Source organism: Epinephelus fuscoguttatus, linkage group LG8, assembly GCF_011397635.1.
Source record: "Epinephelus fuscoguttatus linkage group LG8, E.fuscoguttatus.final_Chr_v1".
Lineage (NCBI taxonomy): Eukaryota > Metazoa > Chordata > Actinopteri > Perciformes > Serranidae > Epinephelus > Epinephelus fuscoguttatus.
In genome coordinates, this window is record NC_064759.1 from 33,238,791 (window position 1) to 33,257,302 (window position 18,512).

At 42.2% G+C, this 18,512-nt stretch overlaps 1 protein-coding gene across 5 annotated transcripts; it reads right to left on the reverse strand.

Annotated features, from left to right (window-relative positions):
- Nucleotides 1–10,561: 10,561 nt before the first annotated feature.
- Nucleotides 10,562–18,306, reverse strand: LOC125893445 (riboflavin transporter 2-like). 5 transcript variants are annotated; one of them, XM_049584144.1, is made up of 4 exons: nucleotides 18,175–18,306; nucleotides 12,680–13,755; nucleotides 12,434–12,557; nucleotides 10,562–11,295 (listed from the first exon to the last, which is right to left on the reverse strand). In XM_049584144.1, the coding sequence occupies exons 2-4, from the start codon at nucleotides 13,714–13,716 to the stop codon at nucleotides 11,083–11,085; spliced, it is 1,374 nt and encodes a 457-aa protein (XP_049440101.1). In that variant the 5' UTR covers nucleotides 13,717–13,755; nucleotides 18,175–18,306; the 3' UTR covers nucleotides 10,562–11,082. The 5 variants fall into 5 exon arrangements, with proteins under 5 accessions (XP_049440101.1, XP_049440102.1, XP_049440100.1 ...); XM_049584145.1 differs by having other exon boundaries at nucleotides 18,222–18,302; XM_049584143.1 differs by lacking the exon at nucleotides 18,175–18,306 and adding an exon at nucleotides 15,828–16,018.
- Between the last annotated feature and the right edge of the window lie 206 nt (nucleotides 18,307–18,512).

The window sequence follows — 18,512 nt, forward strand, 5'->3', positions numbered from 1 at the left end:
ATGGTGACCATACTTAACCTAAGTTCTGAGTTATTTTGGTGTCATATTACTATTAAAGCATGTACCATTATGGTGGTATAAGTAAAACTAAAAAAAAAAATTAAGGATGAATGAAAATACTGTTTCACTGTTTGGTATTTAATTAATTGCAGAAAGTCAAAGGGGCCACATATGAAAATCAGAGTGCAAGTTGTCTGGAAATGGTTCTTAACATGGAGGTTGCTGGGCTAGCAGCTAGCGGTGTTAACTCCATAAACAGTGCTAAACAACAGCAACAGTGCTAACCAGGCTAACAGTGTTAACCAGGTGGGAACCAAGCCCCCAGGAACAGCACCTGGCTTTGAAGCCAATTTTACATAGTGGCCAAAAGTGGAATTACAACAACCAGGTCCGTCACACGATGCCACGGGGCCCCAAAATACTTTTTTCCATAGAATTACATTGGGAAAGAGACGTCTGTAAATCAGTGGATAGTTTTTTTTAACTGTCACAACCCCCCCAAAATGACTCGTTTCACAATCAGAATTTGATCTATTCTGTCCGATAACATTTCGAAAGAAGAGCTTCATGGTTAATTCATTTCATCCCCAATTAAGTTAGTGGAGCACTAAACCGGAAGTCAGCAGCTTGGCCAATGGAAGTGGGCTGCTCAGTCATGCTAGGTGGCCCAAAGTCTCCAGTGCGCTTGCTCTATGGGACCCACAGTGCAGAGGATCCAGGTACTTTCTGTGTTGGCTTCATACACACCACTAAGCAGCTTGCATAGGAATGTGCAGGGCCCCGCCTCCAACTCTGTATCACGGTCCATGGAAATGACTGGAGAGTAGGTGCTACACTTCCATGACAATGCCATCCCAATATCAGCGGTAACTGCTGTACGAGCACAGTGCAAAGTGGCAGTGATGAGCTAGCCAGTGAGACACATGCACGCAAGGCCGGACCAGCTTACCACAACAAACCACAGAGAAGCACAGATTACTCCTCACAAGGAGATAACGTGACTTCATTCTCTGCCCAGGGCGCCATCACTCCACTATATCTTTACGTAGCAAATAGTGTTTTGCTGCTATATTAATGCTCTGAAAGTCACATACAGAACCTTTAATGAGTTCTGTTTATCTGAGATAATACATTTTGTTAAAAAAAGAACAGTGAATCACTTGGTAATGGTTTCAGTCTTTTCTCCTCACTTTTTTCTCCTCTAAAAGCATTCTTTGACTATTACATGTATGGCCCATATGGCTATGCTTTAGTTTTAAGGCCTCCACTTTAACTTGGCCGTGTGATTTTCTTGTGTTATATAGCTTGACCTTAGTAAACCTCTGACTGTTCCAACCTGTACCTATATCCCTAATAAAACCTGAAATGGAGACACTGACAAGTGTAGGGAGAAATATTATTTTTTCTCCCTACTTATTTATTTTTATGTATTTATTTGGGGGTGCACAAAATGTAGTATATTACGCAGTTTTAAATGAATATTTACATTAGGTTATTTTGCTTTATTACAATTCCAATTGCTTCAAATAGTTGAATTCTTCCTACTCTGTGTTTTACATCTACAATTTTTCCGATGCAACTGCCAGCAGAGAGGGCACTTAAATCAATCAACAGATGGTATTTGATCTTCCACTGTAGTTTCAAATCCAAACAAACCTACACTGTACTTTAGCAGGATAAAATGCAACAAGCTGCTGATATGCCAAGTACAAGCAGAGACCTGTGTGTTTTCCGGTGAGTATTGTTAGCGGTGGGTAGTTATGAGTGAAACAGCTCCTCACCATGGGAGCTGTGCCACGCTCCTGTGTACCACCTGCCAGTCCTCCAGACTTTTTTCCATCCAGCAAAGTTATGAAGCGCCCATCCCCATAGTGACAGAAGGCAGGCCTAGGCGGTGCTCCCCCGTTCGGCCGTGGTGATCCCAAAATAGCCCCACTATTTACAGATGCAGTCACGCCCCTTTTTCCTGGCACCCTGTCCTCCTTACCTTAGTCTTCCTCTGATGCCGCCGTACCCTTTGACACAGTGGAGAGATGACTCCGGGCCATAGTTTCCACCGGAGCGGCAGTCAAGCAGGGAGAATAACTAAAGCAGTGGAATATCCATGATATGAAAACAAATGGAGCTTCAAAATCTGTTGACATCTGCTGAAAGATCTGCAGTGTTTTCTGATGATCAAAAGCACAGAATCTAAACACAGCTTTTTTTTATATTTTGTGGAATTCAAGCATTTTGCGTCATTGCATTATATTTTCTCACTGGTTTTCAGCTGTAAGAGCGAACAGCTGAATTATTCATGCTTCAACAATGAATGCTTAAAAAGGTTTATCTGCTTATACTTTGCAGTATATAGGCCAGGGTGTACATTTTACATTTTTTGTAAAGCACTCTGAGCTGCATTTCTTCTATACTTATTTGCGATCTTGCCAAGAATTAAATGAGATCGATACCACTCTCATAGCTGCCCGTTAAATATGAAGCTATTGCCAGTAGAGAGGTAGCTTAGCATAAAGGCTGGAAACGGAGCTAACAGGTAGCTTGGTTCCGCCTGCCTACCAGCCCCTCTAAAAGTCAGTAACTAACCCATAGCCTTGCAAAAACTGTGTGAAAACTACAAGTCGTGGTTTTGACAGGCAGTTGTGTTTTTTGTCTGCTTCAGCATACACATCTGCTCTGTCAGTCATCAATAATCACACACCTGTCCAGACACTAAATGATTTGACTGACAGATAGACTGAATGAATGACTTTCAGACTAACTGACAGACCCAGACTCCGCCATTCAAAGGCCATAGCATCCCTGCAGCGGGGACAGCGGCACAGACGAGCAAAAAGCGTTCCCTGATCATAATCATTGTAGCGCGTGCCATTTTCTCCCCAGGGTCTGCATGCTCACGGAACCTGGCAGAGGGCACAACTTAGAAGTTTCATTGTGTGGATTTATAGTGTCTTTACGGCCTCGCTTCCTCCCCCATTGTATTCCCATAGAGCCCTTGATTTGGGCTTTTATAAAGTAAGTGCATAGGCACAGCGCTGGAGCTGCTGCCCTCGTCTCTCATCGGCCATCTGCACACAGTAAATCCTCAATATACCTCTGTTATGAAGGGCATGTTGAGAGAACCATGGGGGTGGCTTTAAGAGACGCTTTAAGAGATAATTGCTTGACCATACTGAGGGACCTTTGATTGTTTTGTCTCATAAGACAGCTCTACATTTGATCTTTTTTGCTCCCTTGAGTCAGTTTTTGTGATCTGATTTAATTTTTTCCCTCAGAGACGTGTTTCAGATGACGATAAACAGACCGTCTTATCAATTACCGTTAGAGTGATAAAGAAAGAAGATGAAAACCATATGTGTGTGGATTTAAGCATGTGTTTACATGTGGTTTTTTTAATGTGTAGGGTGGGGTTTCTGGGGCTCCACAGGTGTACACGGACCCCTTTCATGGGAGCTTTTCACGTGTGACAGGACCAGCAGATGACCCGCTGACTTGGTCACGTCGTTGCGGACCCACAGACAAATCACTGTTTTAAAAGACACTTTAAGAGACGCTCCGAAAGGCAACCAGATGGGGCCTGGAAAAAATCTTGTGCCGTCTTTTATTCTCCATCTGCAATCATTCAGCTTGATTCACTCTCTCTTTTGTGATGCGTGAAATGTTGTGCAAGGATTTATACAAATTTAGCGGCGGGACAGATGTTTGAGCTTAAGAAATGTGAAAAGTGAGAATTATCTTTAAGAGTCTGTTTATATGATCACAACACGTGAGTTCTCTATCCTCCACATCAAAGTCCCTTCCTAGTTCACTCTGAGAGCTCTATTTCTTCATTGAACAAAAAAAGTCCAAGACATCCCAAGCAATCATTCCTCCATTGTTTGCTGTAAATGTTTCGGTACATATGCAGAATGTTTATGTTGAAGTACATTGTAGCGCACATTAGGGATGCTCTTAATGGGCTACAGTAAAAGCCCTTGCTAGTCAAGAGTTCAGGCAGGTGCAGACTCTTACAGTAGATAAAGGAGCCTGGCACTGGAGATGAGTTCACGACAATCACTGTGAGGCTTTTAGACGCCTTCTCCAAGCTCAATCTTCATTTCCCCTGACACTGATTTTGCAATAAGGATCCGGAGAAAAGGGGAATGTCCATCTATTCATTTTAATGATCCCTCATTATTGACTGCTGGCAGGGAGGGGGCGGGCAAAGGTAATGATTCTTTGTCTTTGCTGGCCAATCACTCCTCTTAAAGGAATAAGACTCTAAATAAGGCCACTAATGGATGCCCAGTGTGACCTAAAGCTGACCCCGCATGCAACCCATGCAACCTGACTTCCCGACATGAAGCAGTGAGAGTTCGCTGCTTTAGTTATTTCTCTCTTTTACTAGATTGGTTATAATTTGTCAAAAAAGAAAGAGGAATTGTAATCATTGTAGAAACACAATTTCCATGTGATCTATAAATATGTCACTAGCCAAAACTTTGTGTATGCTTTTTACTCAAATTATTAAAGTCTTAGTTTGACAGTTTGGGAAATTTGCTTCTCTGCTTCCTCGCTGAGAGTAAGATAAGACAATTGATAACCACTCTCAGTTCTGGAAGGTAAACATAAGGTGATAGCTAGCAGCCAGTTAGCTTAGCTTAGCACAAACGGGGAAAACGGCTACCCCTGCTCCGAACAAAGGTAACAAAATCCACCTACCAGCACCCCGAAAGCACACTTTCTAGCTCATGGTATCTGTTTGTTTAATCTGTACAAAAACGTAGTAAAAATGAGATGTTCTGGTTTTCAAACTATTTCTTGGCCTGCCATATTACTTACTTGAGTTTCCACTGGTTGTGGCGACGAGATGTCACTGTTGCAATTTTGTTGCCTTTGGATTAGTATGAAGCTACAGCAAAGGAGAAGTTAGCTTTGCTTGGCATGAAGACCATAAAATTTGTAGGACAGACTTAGCTTGGCTCTGTCCAAAAAAAAAAAAAGAAGAAAAAAAAAAGCTGCCTCCCTGCACCTATAAAACTTGCTCTAACCATGTTCCCAATAAATTGTCAAGTGAATTTTCTGCAAACTTTTGAAATGTCACAAAGAAAAAAAATGTAAAGAGAGTGGTGCAGAAATAAATCCTCATACCCATAATGAGTTGGCATTTTACCACTCACGTTACCCTCGTCTTGAAGTCAGTGTTTTATTTGTAATGGATTTTGGGTTTGATGCCTGAAATAAGGTCTGTGGTTAACAAAAGCTGAAAAGACTACATTTAGACCATGTTTTGCTTTACAACATAAAATACATCAGTATATACCCCACTCGTGAATTTGAAAGCTTTTATGTGTCATACAAAAGGTGGTTGCTAACAAGTGGCTAAACGAGACTACACAACGTCATCACATCACACTACACATGGCTTTACAGCTTTGTTGTGGTGGCAGCATTAGTCATGCAACTGTGGTGTGCTCTTTTATAGTGTAATGTTAGCTTTTTTTTCCCTACAGTATTCTACTGGACACATGTCCATCAGCTAATTTGGAAACTAGGCTACGCAAAACATGGATACACTTCATCACAAGTTGGCAGGATAGGCTATGTTTTACACGTGGCTATAATCCACTAGTAAACAGAGTAGTAGAAGTAGATGTTGTGAACCAGAAAAAAGTCACCTCGGTCATCTAATCCAAGTGGCATACTTCAGGACTGAAAAATGAAGCCAACAGGGAAGTGCCAAAAACTGCAGTTCCATGGATGACCACTTGAGGCTGGCTTCGGAATCCCTATAGATCCCAATGTTAAAGTGTCCAACTTTAGAGCAGAAACAAACATGTTTGCCTCTATTGCTAAATTCAGTGAAAACTGTGCTGTACTGCACTGTTTTACATAACTCACCTGTTTAGGAAAAAAAAACAAGATGGTGACTGCCAAAATGCCAAACTTCAAAATGGCAATCCACAAACCATTCGTGACATCATAGTAGTTACAGACATTATTTTTATAGTCAATGACCTAACCCATCTACAAGAGAAAAATGGAGAGAGGTCTTTAGGAATTTGTTTCAGTTGGGCAAGATTTTTTGTTCTTTCATCTTAGCTAGTGTAGGCCATGTTTCACGCTTTCTGGCAATAAAGACAAATTAATGCAATAACTCTAGTGCACAGGAAGACGCCGACAGCAGAAACAGTGAGTTAAATGTTTGCAGTGTTAGAACTAAATCGGCATATCCCCTGCCATATCCCAATTAGCACATCAACTAGCAAAACCAACTTAGGTGAGTGTAAAAACCTTTCAAAGGAAGTTTTACAAATGTTGCCATTTCCATACAACTGTTCTAATGCAATACTTCAAAATGTGCATAAAAACACCATGACCTACACATTATATGTCATTATATATCTCGACTAGTAAAAGTCACTGGAAGTCACTGCCACCAGCCAAGAAATAGTTAAGCCCTTAACCAGCCATGAAAAAACAACTTTTGGTTTTTACTTTTTGTTTTTTTTGTACAGATTAAACAAACAACGTAACTTCATTCAGGTACTGGTAGGTTTTTACCTTAGGACGGAGTCAGGCTAGCTGTTTAACCCTGTTTACGGTCTTTCTGTTAAGCTGGCTGTAGCTTCATCTTTACCGTGTGTTATCTTTTCTCTCATCTACTTAGCTCTCAGGAAGAAATGTTGAAGCGTTCTTTTACAACCTTTTCCCACTAAACTTTTTCAAATACAGATATTTTATCTGCTCCTGCAGCATGTTTATCACATATCGATTGGGATGCCTTCAGCAAATGACTTTCAAAGGACTCTTACATTTTAGAGCCTCAGAAAATATTGATATATTTCCTTTTTTTAAGGTGTTCTGTTTTACATAAAGATCCTACTGTGTGTGCATCGCACAAGGTTTGCAGATGATTTAGCCTTCATGTATATGTGCGCATCTCAGCCAGTCGTAGCTGTCATCAGTCTGTCAAGGTAATGAACCCTACTTTACTGCAGCCTCCAACAGCTCTTTAAGGCCTACTTCACACCACTGAAGAAATACACTCAGGTATTAGTTGTTCTGCCTGGATGCTCCGCTGGATGATGGGTGGGCGGGGATGTTATTAGGAGCATTCATCTACAAGGCTCCCCAAGCCATACTATACTGAAACTGACCACAAGACAACCCTATCATCCTCAAAGATTACCTGTCTCCTGCACTGTATATGAATGTTTTATCATAAAAGCTTTTCTTTTTGCTAAGTGCCTCCTTGAGTGTTTGCTTTTAACTTTTGATTACTTTATGTCTTGTTGCGAAGAAGAAAAAAAGAAAAAGGCCCCGGCCCATTTGAATATAATGGACTTAACGGGAAAGGTAGTCTCTGTTGCTTCATTGAAAGGATATATCGCAGTGGTGTAATCCAACACAGTGGGTGTGAAAAAGTTTTGCACAGAGTGGTAATTTTAAGTGTCCTGCAGTGAGAGTTTTTATCTTGACATTGTCAAAGTGGGACGAACAGGTGGAGTGAGTCAAGGGAGAAAACAGACATGACACAATCATATAAATAAAACAGTATGGCAGGCTTTGTATAGGATCCATATGTTTCCGTCTGTGAGGAAATATAGGATGTCATGCGTTACAGTGTAAAAAGACTCATTTACAACCATTAAAAGCAGCTCAGTTCAGCATATCTGCCTTTGATGTGCTGGATCAGATCTCATTTGGCTCCTTTTATACATGATAGCTGAGTTACTCTTTTATATAGTCTTGAGTCATTTAGAAGAAAAAATATTTTTCTGTCGTTCAGTCTAGACGTTGAGGTTTCCAGCCCTGAGCCCCCCTCCTCCTCCTCCTCCTCCTCTAGGTTTTTACCAGACGTCGCGTTGTGAGCGGGGAATGGTCGATTGCATAACGGAAGGCGAGACGTGATCGTTCCTGGCCTTCTCACAAAATTCAATCATTCTCTGCATACTCCAATCCCATGACGGCCCATTAAAGAGCAGCGCGGGCTAGGATTTCCCCCTCATGTGTTTTAAATTGAAATTACGGTCACAAAGTCTGCCATATGCATGAATCGAGGAAGACAAGGAGCTTGGGGAAAAGGAGATATCAAAATAGCTGGAGTGAAGGAGAAACAGAGGCAGGCAGGAAGATAAAGAAGAGTCCCACTTTCTACGTGTGTCATCCTGCCACCCACATTCATACTGGGCAGACTGTCCACCTGCCTGAATCTCAGTGCATTTGTATCATTTCACAATACTCAAAGGGACCTGTTCAATTTTTCTATCAGACCACATTAGAAAAACATATTGACAATGGACCTGATGTATCCCCAAACTTTATCTGCTGCCAAAGTCATTCCAAACAGGGTCTGCAGCTTTTAAACCCAGCACACCATAAGTCATAGAACTGCAGGAGGAGATAAGGAGAAATAGGCGAAGTGTGAGACACCAGGAGATGATGACCCCAGATGTTCACTGAGGAACCACTGGCATCTGAATCAGACTCTGACTGGCCGTGAGTTCCTCATTCCTATTTGTCCCCGTGGAGTGGAGGAAGGATAAACACGCAGACACTCACACACACACACTCACACACCTATAGGGTCAAGACACTCTCCCTCTGATTTAGTGAGGAGGAAGTGATGCAGACATGACCTGGGCAAACTCCCCAGAGACATGCATCACTCCTCCACCTAAACTGAGATTGAGCAACTTCTCTTTACTTTGTGAAAAACCCACTATGAAGGCAGAGAAGGAGAAGTTCATGTTTATGCTCTGTTTTTTTTCCACTGTGTTTAAAGTTTTGTAAAACTCAAATTTAATTTTTTAGATGTATATTTTTTCAGTTTATATTTAATCACAATTTTATTTTCTTGTTTGGCAATTATGACTCAATCCAAGATTTCTGGAGTTGTTTTTAATAGTTTAGTCAAAACCGTGGCATGAATTTGAATCTTGGCTTCAGCTAAGCCGTACACTCAGGAGCCTCAGTTTTTCATTGGGATCTTTTAATCATACAGTGACATCTAGTGGTGGCTTCAAAGACGTGCAGGCTGCCTACACCAATAAAGTACTCAGTTGCGCATCATACAAAGTCTGCGCACATAGATTTGAACCATTAATATCTTATTTTACCATGGTGTGAAAAACAGTGTAAATAGGTGGTTAAAGAAGCATCATAATACAACAGTATTTCATAATAAAAAGTTTTGTACTAAAAGATAAAGCCAGCAGTTTCTCTTAAATCAAACCAAAGCAAAGTATTTTCTTTTATATATTATAAGCAGGTTTTCTAACTTAAATATCTGTCTCATTTAAAAAAAAAAAAATCTTATTTACAGCTGTGCACTGCCATGTCAAACTATGACAGACCTTAAAATCACCTGCTGTCATCACTGACAGTTTGAGTTTAATGAGTTAATCTGACCTTTCATCTCAGATAATACTACAAGATACTACATGGGCATGTAAACATAGTGTCTGTATGTGCATAAATTAGAGTGCAGGGACTTTGTTAACTGGAGAAGACTATAGTGAAATATTTATTTGACTTGTTACTTTTATAATCACTGACTACAGCAATGATTTGTAGATACTATTCAGCAACCCAGATATTTAGTCAGTCCAAGTCCAGTGTGCCTCCTTTGTAATCCACTGGTATATCTAGCCATGGTTTTGAGTCTCCATTGTTTTTGGTGTTACGTGACCTTTACATTAGCAGATATCGTTGGGAATTGCACATCATGTCTCCATATCTCAAAAACTGTGACTGTTGATGTGTAGAAAGAGGGGAAATAGGGATGGTTCGAACTGTGTGTGGATGAAGTGTGTGTTTTATTTGTTTTTTCTCTTTTTCTCCTCTTTCTTTGTTTCATACTTCTCCTTTTATATCATAATCTCCTCTGGTCCTGCATTTATGTCTGTTCTGTACTCTGTAAAAATACCATTTGTGTGCACACACAATAGGAGATATTAAAGCTCTCTTTCCGCCAAGCAGTTCAGTATGATTCAGTTCAGTGCACATTTTCTTCTGTTTCCACTGTGAAAAGTTATGGATAGTACCGATGGAACCGTTCCTTACTGTCCCCATTTTTGGTCACCCCTCTGCTCGGGTACCTAGCACACAGATCTGATACTAAAAGGTGGAGCTGTGAACACTGCAGACCGTTGACTGGTCAGTGGCGGATGGTCACTCTGCTCAGGGCTGAGTTGTGGCTGGTTTTAAAGTTTATGTAACCACTGTTCATAATGTGACTGTATGTACACTATAATTATGATGAAAGGATGTTTTGCTGCCTCTTGCAGCAGCTGTAAAAACTTAATTTACTTGGCCGACTGCAACTTTTAAGATGGAACGTTTACTTGTGATGTTACTCAGTGCAAGAGTTGAATCCATCAGCACACCTTAAATTTCAATGACAACTTTGACCATTCTATAAGGTTCATACAGTTTGTGTCTCCCCCTGCTGGCCAATCTGCCATTAAGCCTGCTCTGGTACTTCCTGTCCCTGTACCCTTAAATACAAAGCCTTTTGCCACTGCTGACTTGGGATTCGGGGAATGTTATGATGATTCATAGTATATGGCACTTATGGAGGCAGAAATAAAACATGTTTTATTTGGTATTGTTGAACAGTTTCTCCACACAAGTAACATATACAAAGCAAGTTAGAATGTACCATGAACATCAAACACAAGCACACACCTTCAGAGTCTCAAATTAAGGCACATTTGAAAGCCATAAGTTCTTATAAAAGCAACAGCAATCACTTACACTTTCACATCACCCGAACACTTCAAGTACACTGGCTTTGACCTCTGAGTTGAGAAGGAATTGTAATATGCTCAGCAACACATGATCTTGTGCGATCGAGTCAAGTCAATAAATACAGATATCTGTATAAAACATAAATCTACCATCAGACTCTGATAAGAGCAAATCTGTTAAACAACATCAGGGAGTGACACTGTTGAAGGTAAACAGCTCTGAGCTCTCAGATCTGTTAAAACAAATAGGAATACGTAAAGCTCACGACTGCAATGAGTTCAGTGCATCTAGAATAAGCGCATTTTATAGTTCTGTTTCGTACAGCAGTTATTAACTTTAACACATTTATCACTACATTGGACACTTGGTGTTGCAAGCATCACCTGACTTGAAAAGTCCATACACACTGACCAATGGGAACATGGATAGAGCACCAACCATGGAGCCCAGCTGCACTACTGCCCCACACCACACGAGGGCACTGTGGCCTTCGTCCCTCAGAATAACCCCAATGATGACCTTCACGTAGGACAGGGTCAGGACAAACAGGATCCAGGCCAGCACCTGCAACACAGAAGAGGTCATTTTTAAACATTACAACAATGTGACACCCAGTCACCCAGATACTAATCAAATGTACAAAGTGTCCTGCTTTGACCTCAACAGTCTTCAGTGGTTTGCCATCATGAACAGGCTGGGACATGAGGTTACCACTCCAATCAGAAACTGACTCACCAGTTAGGTCCCCCTCTCTTGAGGAGAAGCTACCAGTTAATATTACATGCTGGGTCATGATCATTGATATACCAATGAAGTGTTTTGTGCCTAAAACATCTGATCGTAACTCTGGTAGTAGTTTTACATTTTGTGGTGGTGTCATTTTTTTTGCATTTTTTATTGTGTACTCTTACTTGTAATACAAATAGAGCAAAACTGCAAACACCAGTAATGAAGAAACAAAGAATATAATGCATTATTAAGAGAAATATCAGATTTGTTAGGTCACAAGCCCAACCAAAGAAAAGTTGAATGTCAAAACTTCTTCTTGGAATCAAAATCTTTTAAAGCTTTATTTTTCTGATTTTCATCCTGCAGTTGCCATCACCTCTTGCTTCACAGTACGCTTCTCTATCTCCCTCATTTTCACTGCTCTAGGCATGATTTGCTTATGCAGAACCAATGATCAATCATCCATAGAAAAGTAAATTAATAAATAAAAATGCCACTCCCTTGCTGTTAGGATTTTTCTCCCGAGGTTTTTTTAAAGCTTTGTTTTCTGCACTGTTAACCTTATTTTGAAAGAGTGTGTGATCCCATTGACTTTTTACAGCAGTTACATAGCACGGTGGTGTTTGTTCAAGTTTTATTATGTTGACAAAACTCAACCCTGTTCAAGAGCACTACACATGTGAATCAACACGTCCGTGATGGTGAAAGCTTAATTTAGCTTGAAGCTCCATTAATGTTCATGCACATGGCACAAACATGGTTTGACAGCACTGCCTTAATCAAGTCAGACAGGACTGTGTTGACACGACTTGAACTCGAAACCTGCCAATTACACTACACTCCCAAATTCTCAGGAAAAATCTGAGCACACATGTGACACACAAGATCCAAAATTAAATGCTATTAAATGATATGTTTCACAGTTTAAATGAAATGTCTTTGTAGTTAAATTCATTAGAAGACAGAGTCTTACAATGACTGCAGTTCCAGAGGTGCTGTGGACCAGCAGGGGGCAGGGACTCAGAGCAGCCATGGCCATGATGTAGGCGCCAAATCCAGTCCCAGTCATGGTCAAGAAACCCATGAAGATGAGAGACCTGGAAACAAAAATCAATACAAATGGTAAACTTTAATTCATTTGAATTTTATGTCATTGGAGGAGATTGAGAAATCTTGGTCTTTATGTAAAATGATCATGTCATGGTTTCATCATTCTTACCTAACTGGCACAAACATGGCGATGAAGCAGGCCACTGGGTTAGCAACAGCTGCCATGGTGGCAGCTAGATGATAGGCCTTGTTCCCATAAGGCAGACAGGAGTATGACTGGACTGAGGGCAGCACTGCATTGGTCAGAGCATTGACCCAAGCCAGTACAACAAAGATAAACACCACCTCCAGATTACTATATGTCCCCATCCCAAAAGAGCTCCTGGGCTCCCTCCTGGCGTCTTCCAGGGGGCTGATCATCGGCTTCTGCTCTGGTGTCTGGACGTGCAGAGACAAACCTTGTTCTCTCTTCTCAGAGGCCAGATCACCACTGAAGTACAGGTCGTTCTTTCTCTCTCGCGCCACAGCTGGGTGATGGTTGAGTAAGATAAAGGCTACCAGGCACACAACCATCATGGCGCTGAGGAACACAAAGAAGACCTGGACAGAGAATTTAGCTGGCTGGTAGATTGCTTTCAGCTCTCCACTGCCAACCGTAGTGACATTATCAGCTGTTTCATTGGCTGCGATAGCCAAAGTGGCATTCTGACAGTGTACTACACCAACACCTTGAATCAGAGCCACCAGTGCAGGCACCAGACCACTCAGGCCTTCACCTGCAAAGTACGTGGTGAGGTACTGCGGACGCAGTCGCATCATGAAAGGCAGAAAGGTAACAGAGGAGGTGCAGTCCACCACAGAGAGCAGGAAGCTTAACACCAGCAGGGGCACGCTGTGCAAAGAGCCCCCTATCGCCACTGTGTGCCTCCAGAAGAAAGCCAGCAGGAATGTAGCGACAATCCCCAACCCTACAATGCAGTAGATGACCGGCCGCTCATCTAGCACACGTGGGCGGAAGCGGTGCATGAGAGTGATGAAGAGAGGACCTATGTTGGCCATCTGGATGAGGACTGTGAGGTAGGATGGCAGAAACCAGCCCTCTGGGATGTCCGGTACGACCAGGGGCAGCTCCACCCACATCCCGTTGATGGCCACCCAGGAGCCCATGCCGAACAGGCAGGCCAGCACATGAGTCAGCAGTGACATGATGGAGGAATGAGGTCAGGAAATGTAGATGTACACAATCTGGAATACAAACACAGCAAAGGTTCATTAGTAGACATCATCAAAATCTAGGGAAAAAAAGTAGATAGCGTAAGTTTCAGTCTGATATTTTACTAAAATGTGGAATTTGAGCTTTTCAGTTTCATGTAACTCAATGATGGCGATGTTCTAAATGTACATGTATTGTCTCATAATTAACTAGTTGTTTGAACTGGGTGTAAAAAGATATTTTCACTGACGAGTGTTAATGCTTGACAGTGCAAATTCTGTCGTGGACTTTGTAGGGGAATACTTTGAAAGAATACTTTTTCCAAAGTTCTCAGGAGTGAGTATGGTCACATTTAGTCTGAGTGGGCAGAAGTTCGCTGCATAGATCAGCCTCTACCAGTCCCGCCCTACCACCTCCGGTTGTGTAGCAGTTTTCAACCTTTCAACACGTCCTTTACTAACTTTTGCGGTGTTTGATCTTGCGGGGATGTAGCCATTTTTCTGCCATGGTTCACGTCCTGTAGGCGATATTTTTGTGGGTGTGTTACACCAAAACCTGCCCCCCCACCCCCACCCCGGCAATATTTTTGCAAGCGCACCATTGCTGTGGCACCGCCCAGAACGATTGTGATTGGTTGAAAGAAATACAAGCAGCCGGGGCGTTTTTTTTTCTCCAATCTTAAAGTGAGAGTCGGCCCAGCCAGACCTTTCTTTTCTTGAGAAAGGTCTGGTGAGCGAGACTAGGTCACATTTGAAGAAAATACCAAATGGCAAAAACAGTGGCTAAAGCATGTTGTCGGTGAAGATTCTCAGTCATCCAGGTCATGGTAAGTGCTATATCGTAGGCAACTGGACTTGCTTGCGTTCCTTGAAGACGTTTCGCCTCTCATCCAAGCTTCTTCAGTTCTAAATGACTGGTACGAAGTTGCAGGCTATAAACCCTGTGTGTGTGGGTTCCCAAACGTCTTCAAGAAACACAAGCAAGTCCAGCTGCCTATGATATAGCACTTACAAGTGGCTAAAGCAGCTTCCACTTGTACATATAATTACATAGCTTCAAAAGTGCATTTTGGAGTTGTTTAAGATTGCTGTAATGTTTGCAAGTCATAAACAAGACTAAGCATCTACTGCCATGCTGACTGCTGACACCTCTGTGAGGCCGTGCAGTGCTTTTAGCATCAGCATGATCACCATCTGATAGCTATGTCAGTATTCGAACATTTGCGTGTCAGCACTGAATGAAAAGTACAGCTGAGGCTGATGGGAATATCATTATAGTTTTGCAGGTATTTAGTCATAAAGAAAACATGATCATCCATCCAGTAGTAACCCTCCCCCATCCAGCATGCGAACAATAGTAACAATGCTACCCCTAAAGCCACAAAGCTAGCATGGCTAAAAAAAAAAAAAAAGTGTCTTGGGGATGGTGTTGGCTAAGATACATAATAACAAGAGTATTGAAATAAAAATGATGGTCTCCTTAAGTAAGAACAACATGGCTGAATGTTATTACATATTTCCTACTGAGGACAGAAGCATGTCCCCATGTGGCTGGGACTGACCTTCCCAGTCTCCCTTTACTCTGCCTCCTGTTTCATCCCTCTCATGTGCTGTTGGCAAAGGGGATAACTGACCTTTCACACACTGACACACTGCTCCCATAAAAAGCCCCCATGAGGTTGTGACATAAACAGAAACATTGAAGTGAAATCATCGTGAAGCTGTGCGATCAAACTGCATCACCACTGCCATCATGAAGGACTTGCCCTGATTAGAACCACAATAAATAGTAAACTCCAAGTTAGCACATTCTGTTACTGAAATAGTAAAGGTCTTTCACGTAGGACCGTGTCAATGAAATGTTTCAGTGTACACAAGAACCTAGTAAGGAAGTATGCTGACTACATGAGATAAACATGATGAAACATCCTGTTACCTTGCTTTTATATCTAAAACTATACAGTCATTCTAGTTCCTTTTCATTCCTTTTACCGGAGCATATGGATGAAGAGTTAAGCCTTGTGGTTCCAGGATAACCAGGAAATCCAATAACCCTCCCTTCCTTCATACACACTTTGATAAGGTGTCAGAATATCTCCTCTTACCTAGTTCAGAACATAACCAGGAAGCTCCTGTCTTCCCTCTTCCCTTTCAAAAGCCTTCACTCCATTGTGATTACAGTTTTTTCTGTTACATCAGCCGCAAGTATGTGTGTATGCATTCCCTCCCCCTTTTCTCCTCCACACACACACAGGATCCACAGGCTTACATTCTGCTTCCGTGTCCCTGCTGCACTTGACATGGGAGGGGCTGCACAGGCGCACATGCCCTGCACCACCATGACACTTACTGTTGGAAGGTGGTTACAAAATCATGCAGCCATGTGCTCTGTGTGAGCCTGGGAGCTCAGCAGTAGGAAGAAACAGAGTAAAGGGGCAGGTCTCAGTGAGAATGGCTCCTCCTTTTCCTTTTCCCTCCCCCAACCAGCGTACAAGCTTGTGGCCTGCCCTCCTTTAAACACACATGCTGCAGTGTGAATGAGAAGAGTGAACCGGCTTTTCGGTATGAAGTAAAGTACAAGATATTCGAAATACCACCCTGGCTTTCCTTCTACTCTTCTGCCCCTGCCTCAGTTTATACCTATGGCCTTATGGTCTTCTGAGCCTCTACTGGCTTCACACTGTGCCAGCAGTTCTTTTGCATAGGCCAGTATGTTGCATGTTTGTTTGCATATCTTGTTTCATAGTCATCTCTGGTGTGAATATAGTTACTTATCAGACAAGTCTGTATCAGTCTGTGAGTGAAAGTATCACGACACACAGCATGGTGCTTGTTTTAACCAACTGAATAGAGCAACATTTCTCCTCTTCAGTCAGTCGCATTTGACACAAAGCTACTTTTGTGGCTAAGAAGAACCTCAGGAGCCTGACAGAGCAGAGGCGAGAAGCATCACGCTCTGAACTCCTCAACACAAAGGAAGTGGTGATGGAGGTGTTTTCAAAAGTTCTGCAGGGCTTCTGGTTGCTTCCCCCAAACACCATCTTCAATGCACCCTCCAAGCAGCTCAGTGAAATGATGGTTGGGGCCACAAAGGCTAGGTCTCCTCTATCCACTGGCTACTCTAACTGTTGCTGATGACACTCCTGCCATCACAGCAAGCCTGGGTGCTTAAAGGCCCTGACACACTAAGCCATCGGTCATCCACCAGTCAGTCTCAGGCTGTCTGTGAGCGTCCATTGCCCTAGTTTTTGCAGTGTGCCCCACACCGTTGGCACTAGTCATCCATTGTTGGCTGTTTTCAGCAGATTCAACATGTGGAATAGTGTCGGAGACGGTGGAGCCAGGCGTTAAATGAAATCACTGAAGAGGCGGTGGTGAGGAAAGCAAACAAATGTCAAGAGGTCAAAAGCCAAGAGGGCGTGAGCCCTGAATAAACTTGTTACATTAGCTGTATAGTCATTGAGCTCTTCAGCAGAGACTGCTTGTAATTGTTTGAGTCATTGTTTGCTAGCGCTCAGTAAATATCTTTTGTTCCTTCAACGCCTGGTTGTTCAGTTAATATCCTAATTGGCTATCTAGCATTTTAAACCTGTCCTGTCTTTCTTCCAGTTTCCTATTTTAAATGACAAATACGGACTACCATCGTCTGATGCTATACAGGCGCAGAGCATGCATGCTAATTGGTTATTGTCTTTGAGGTGTGTTCAAGTGCAGCTTTTTGCCAAAATACAGGCAGCCTGAGGCAATGCAGCAGTCGGCCTTCATTACCACTATGATTTGTTTTGCCCACCCTGGAGGATACTCAAACACTACTGGATGGTTGCTGTGATGTTTGATACAGGCATTCATGGTGCCCAGAGGATGAATCCAACAGATTGGTGATCCTTTAAATTGTCATTGAGCCCCATGATCTGTTAAAATTGTAATTTTTGAGATAATTCCCAACTGAATAAATGGCACTGTCATAAGGAGCAAGCAAAAATGTATAAAAATATTCTAAAAAAGTTCTGCGATGATATTTTCCACGGGCAGTCAAAGCACCATCTTTTTCAAGGTTGTCAGCTTGAAACAGGAGGATAGAGGGCTGCCTGTACAAGGCTGAGAATGTTAATTGATATAAAACTGCTTTAGAATGTCAAATTTGGCCTTTTTGTATCATTGATTTTTTTTTTAACAGCATCTTAATGACATATTCCACAGTGTATTTTTTACTCAGGGGTTGTGTAGAAGAGGACAGTTGTTAAGGACAACCTAAAAAGTGCAGCGTAAACCCTGCCAAACCTGGTTGTAGAAAAGGTTATTCTTTGTAAGTGTGTCTCCAAAACTCTAAGCTTCCATGTAACAAAGTTCCTCATATAACATTAAAACAAAACACTATAAACTGTTTGAGCTCCTTTCAACAATTTAAATTACCTCTATTCATCATTCTAAATTAGACAAGACACCACCTACCTGCCCGTGGGAAAGGCAGTGCAGAGTCAGTTCTGGTGACAGCTTACCCAACTGCAGTGGCAAGTGAGCCGAGGGTTACTCTGTTCAGAGGTGTAGCAGCACAGTGGCCTTCTGATGTGTAGAGCAGCGTGCACATCGAGATGAGTGCTTTGTACTTTACTACTCTGGGTCTCTGAATCTGTGTCATGTGACTGCAGAGGGCTGAGCCAGGGGTCCAGTTTGGGAACCAAAGTCCTCAGCAGCGGGGGTGGGTGGAGAGAGGGAATGAGAACAGAGAGAGGAAAGAACAGATAGAGGATGGATGGAGGAAAGGGAAGTTTAGAAAATGTCAGTAAGAA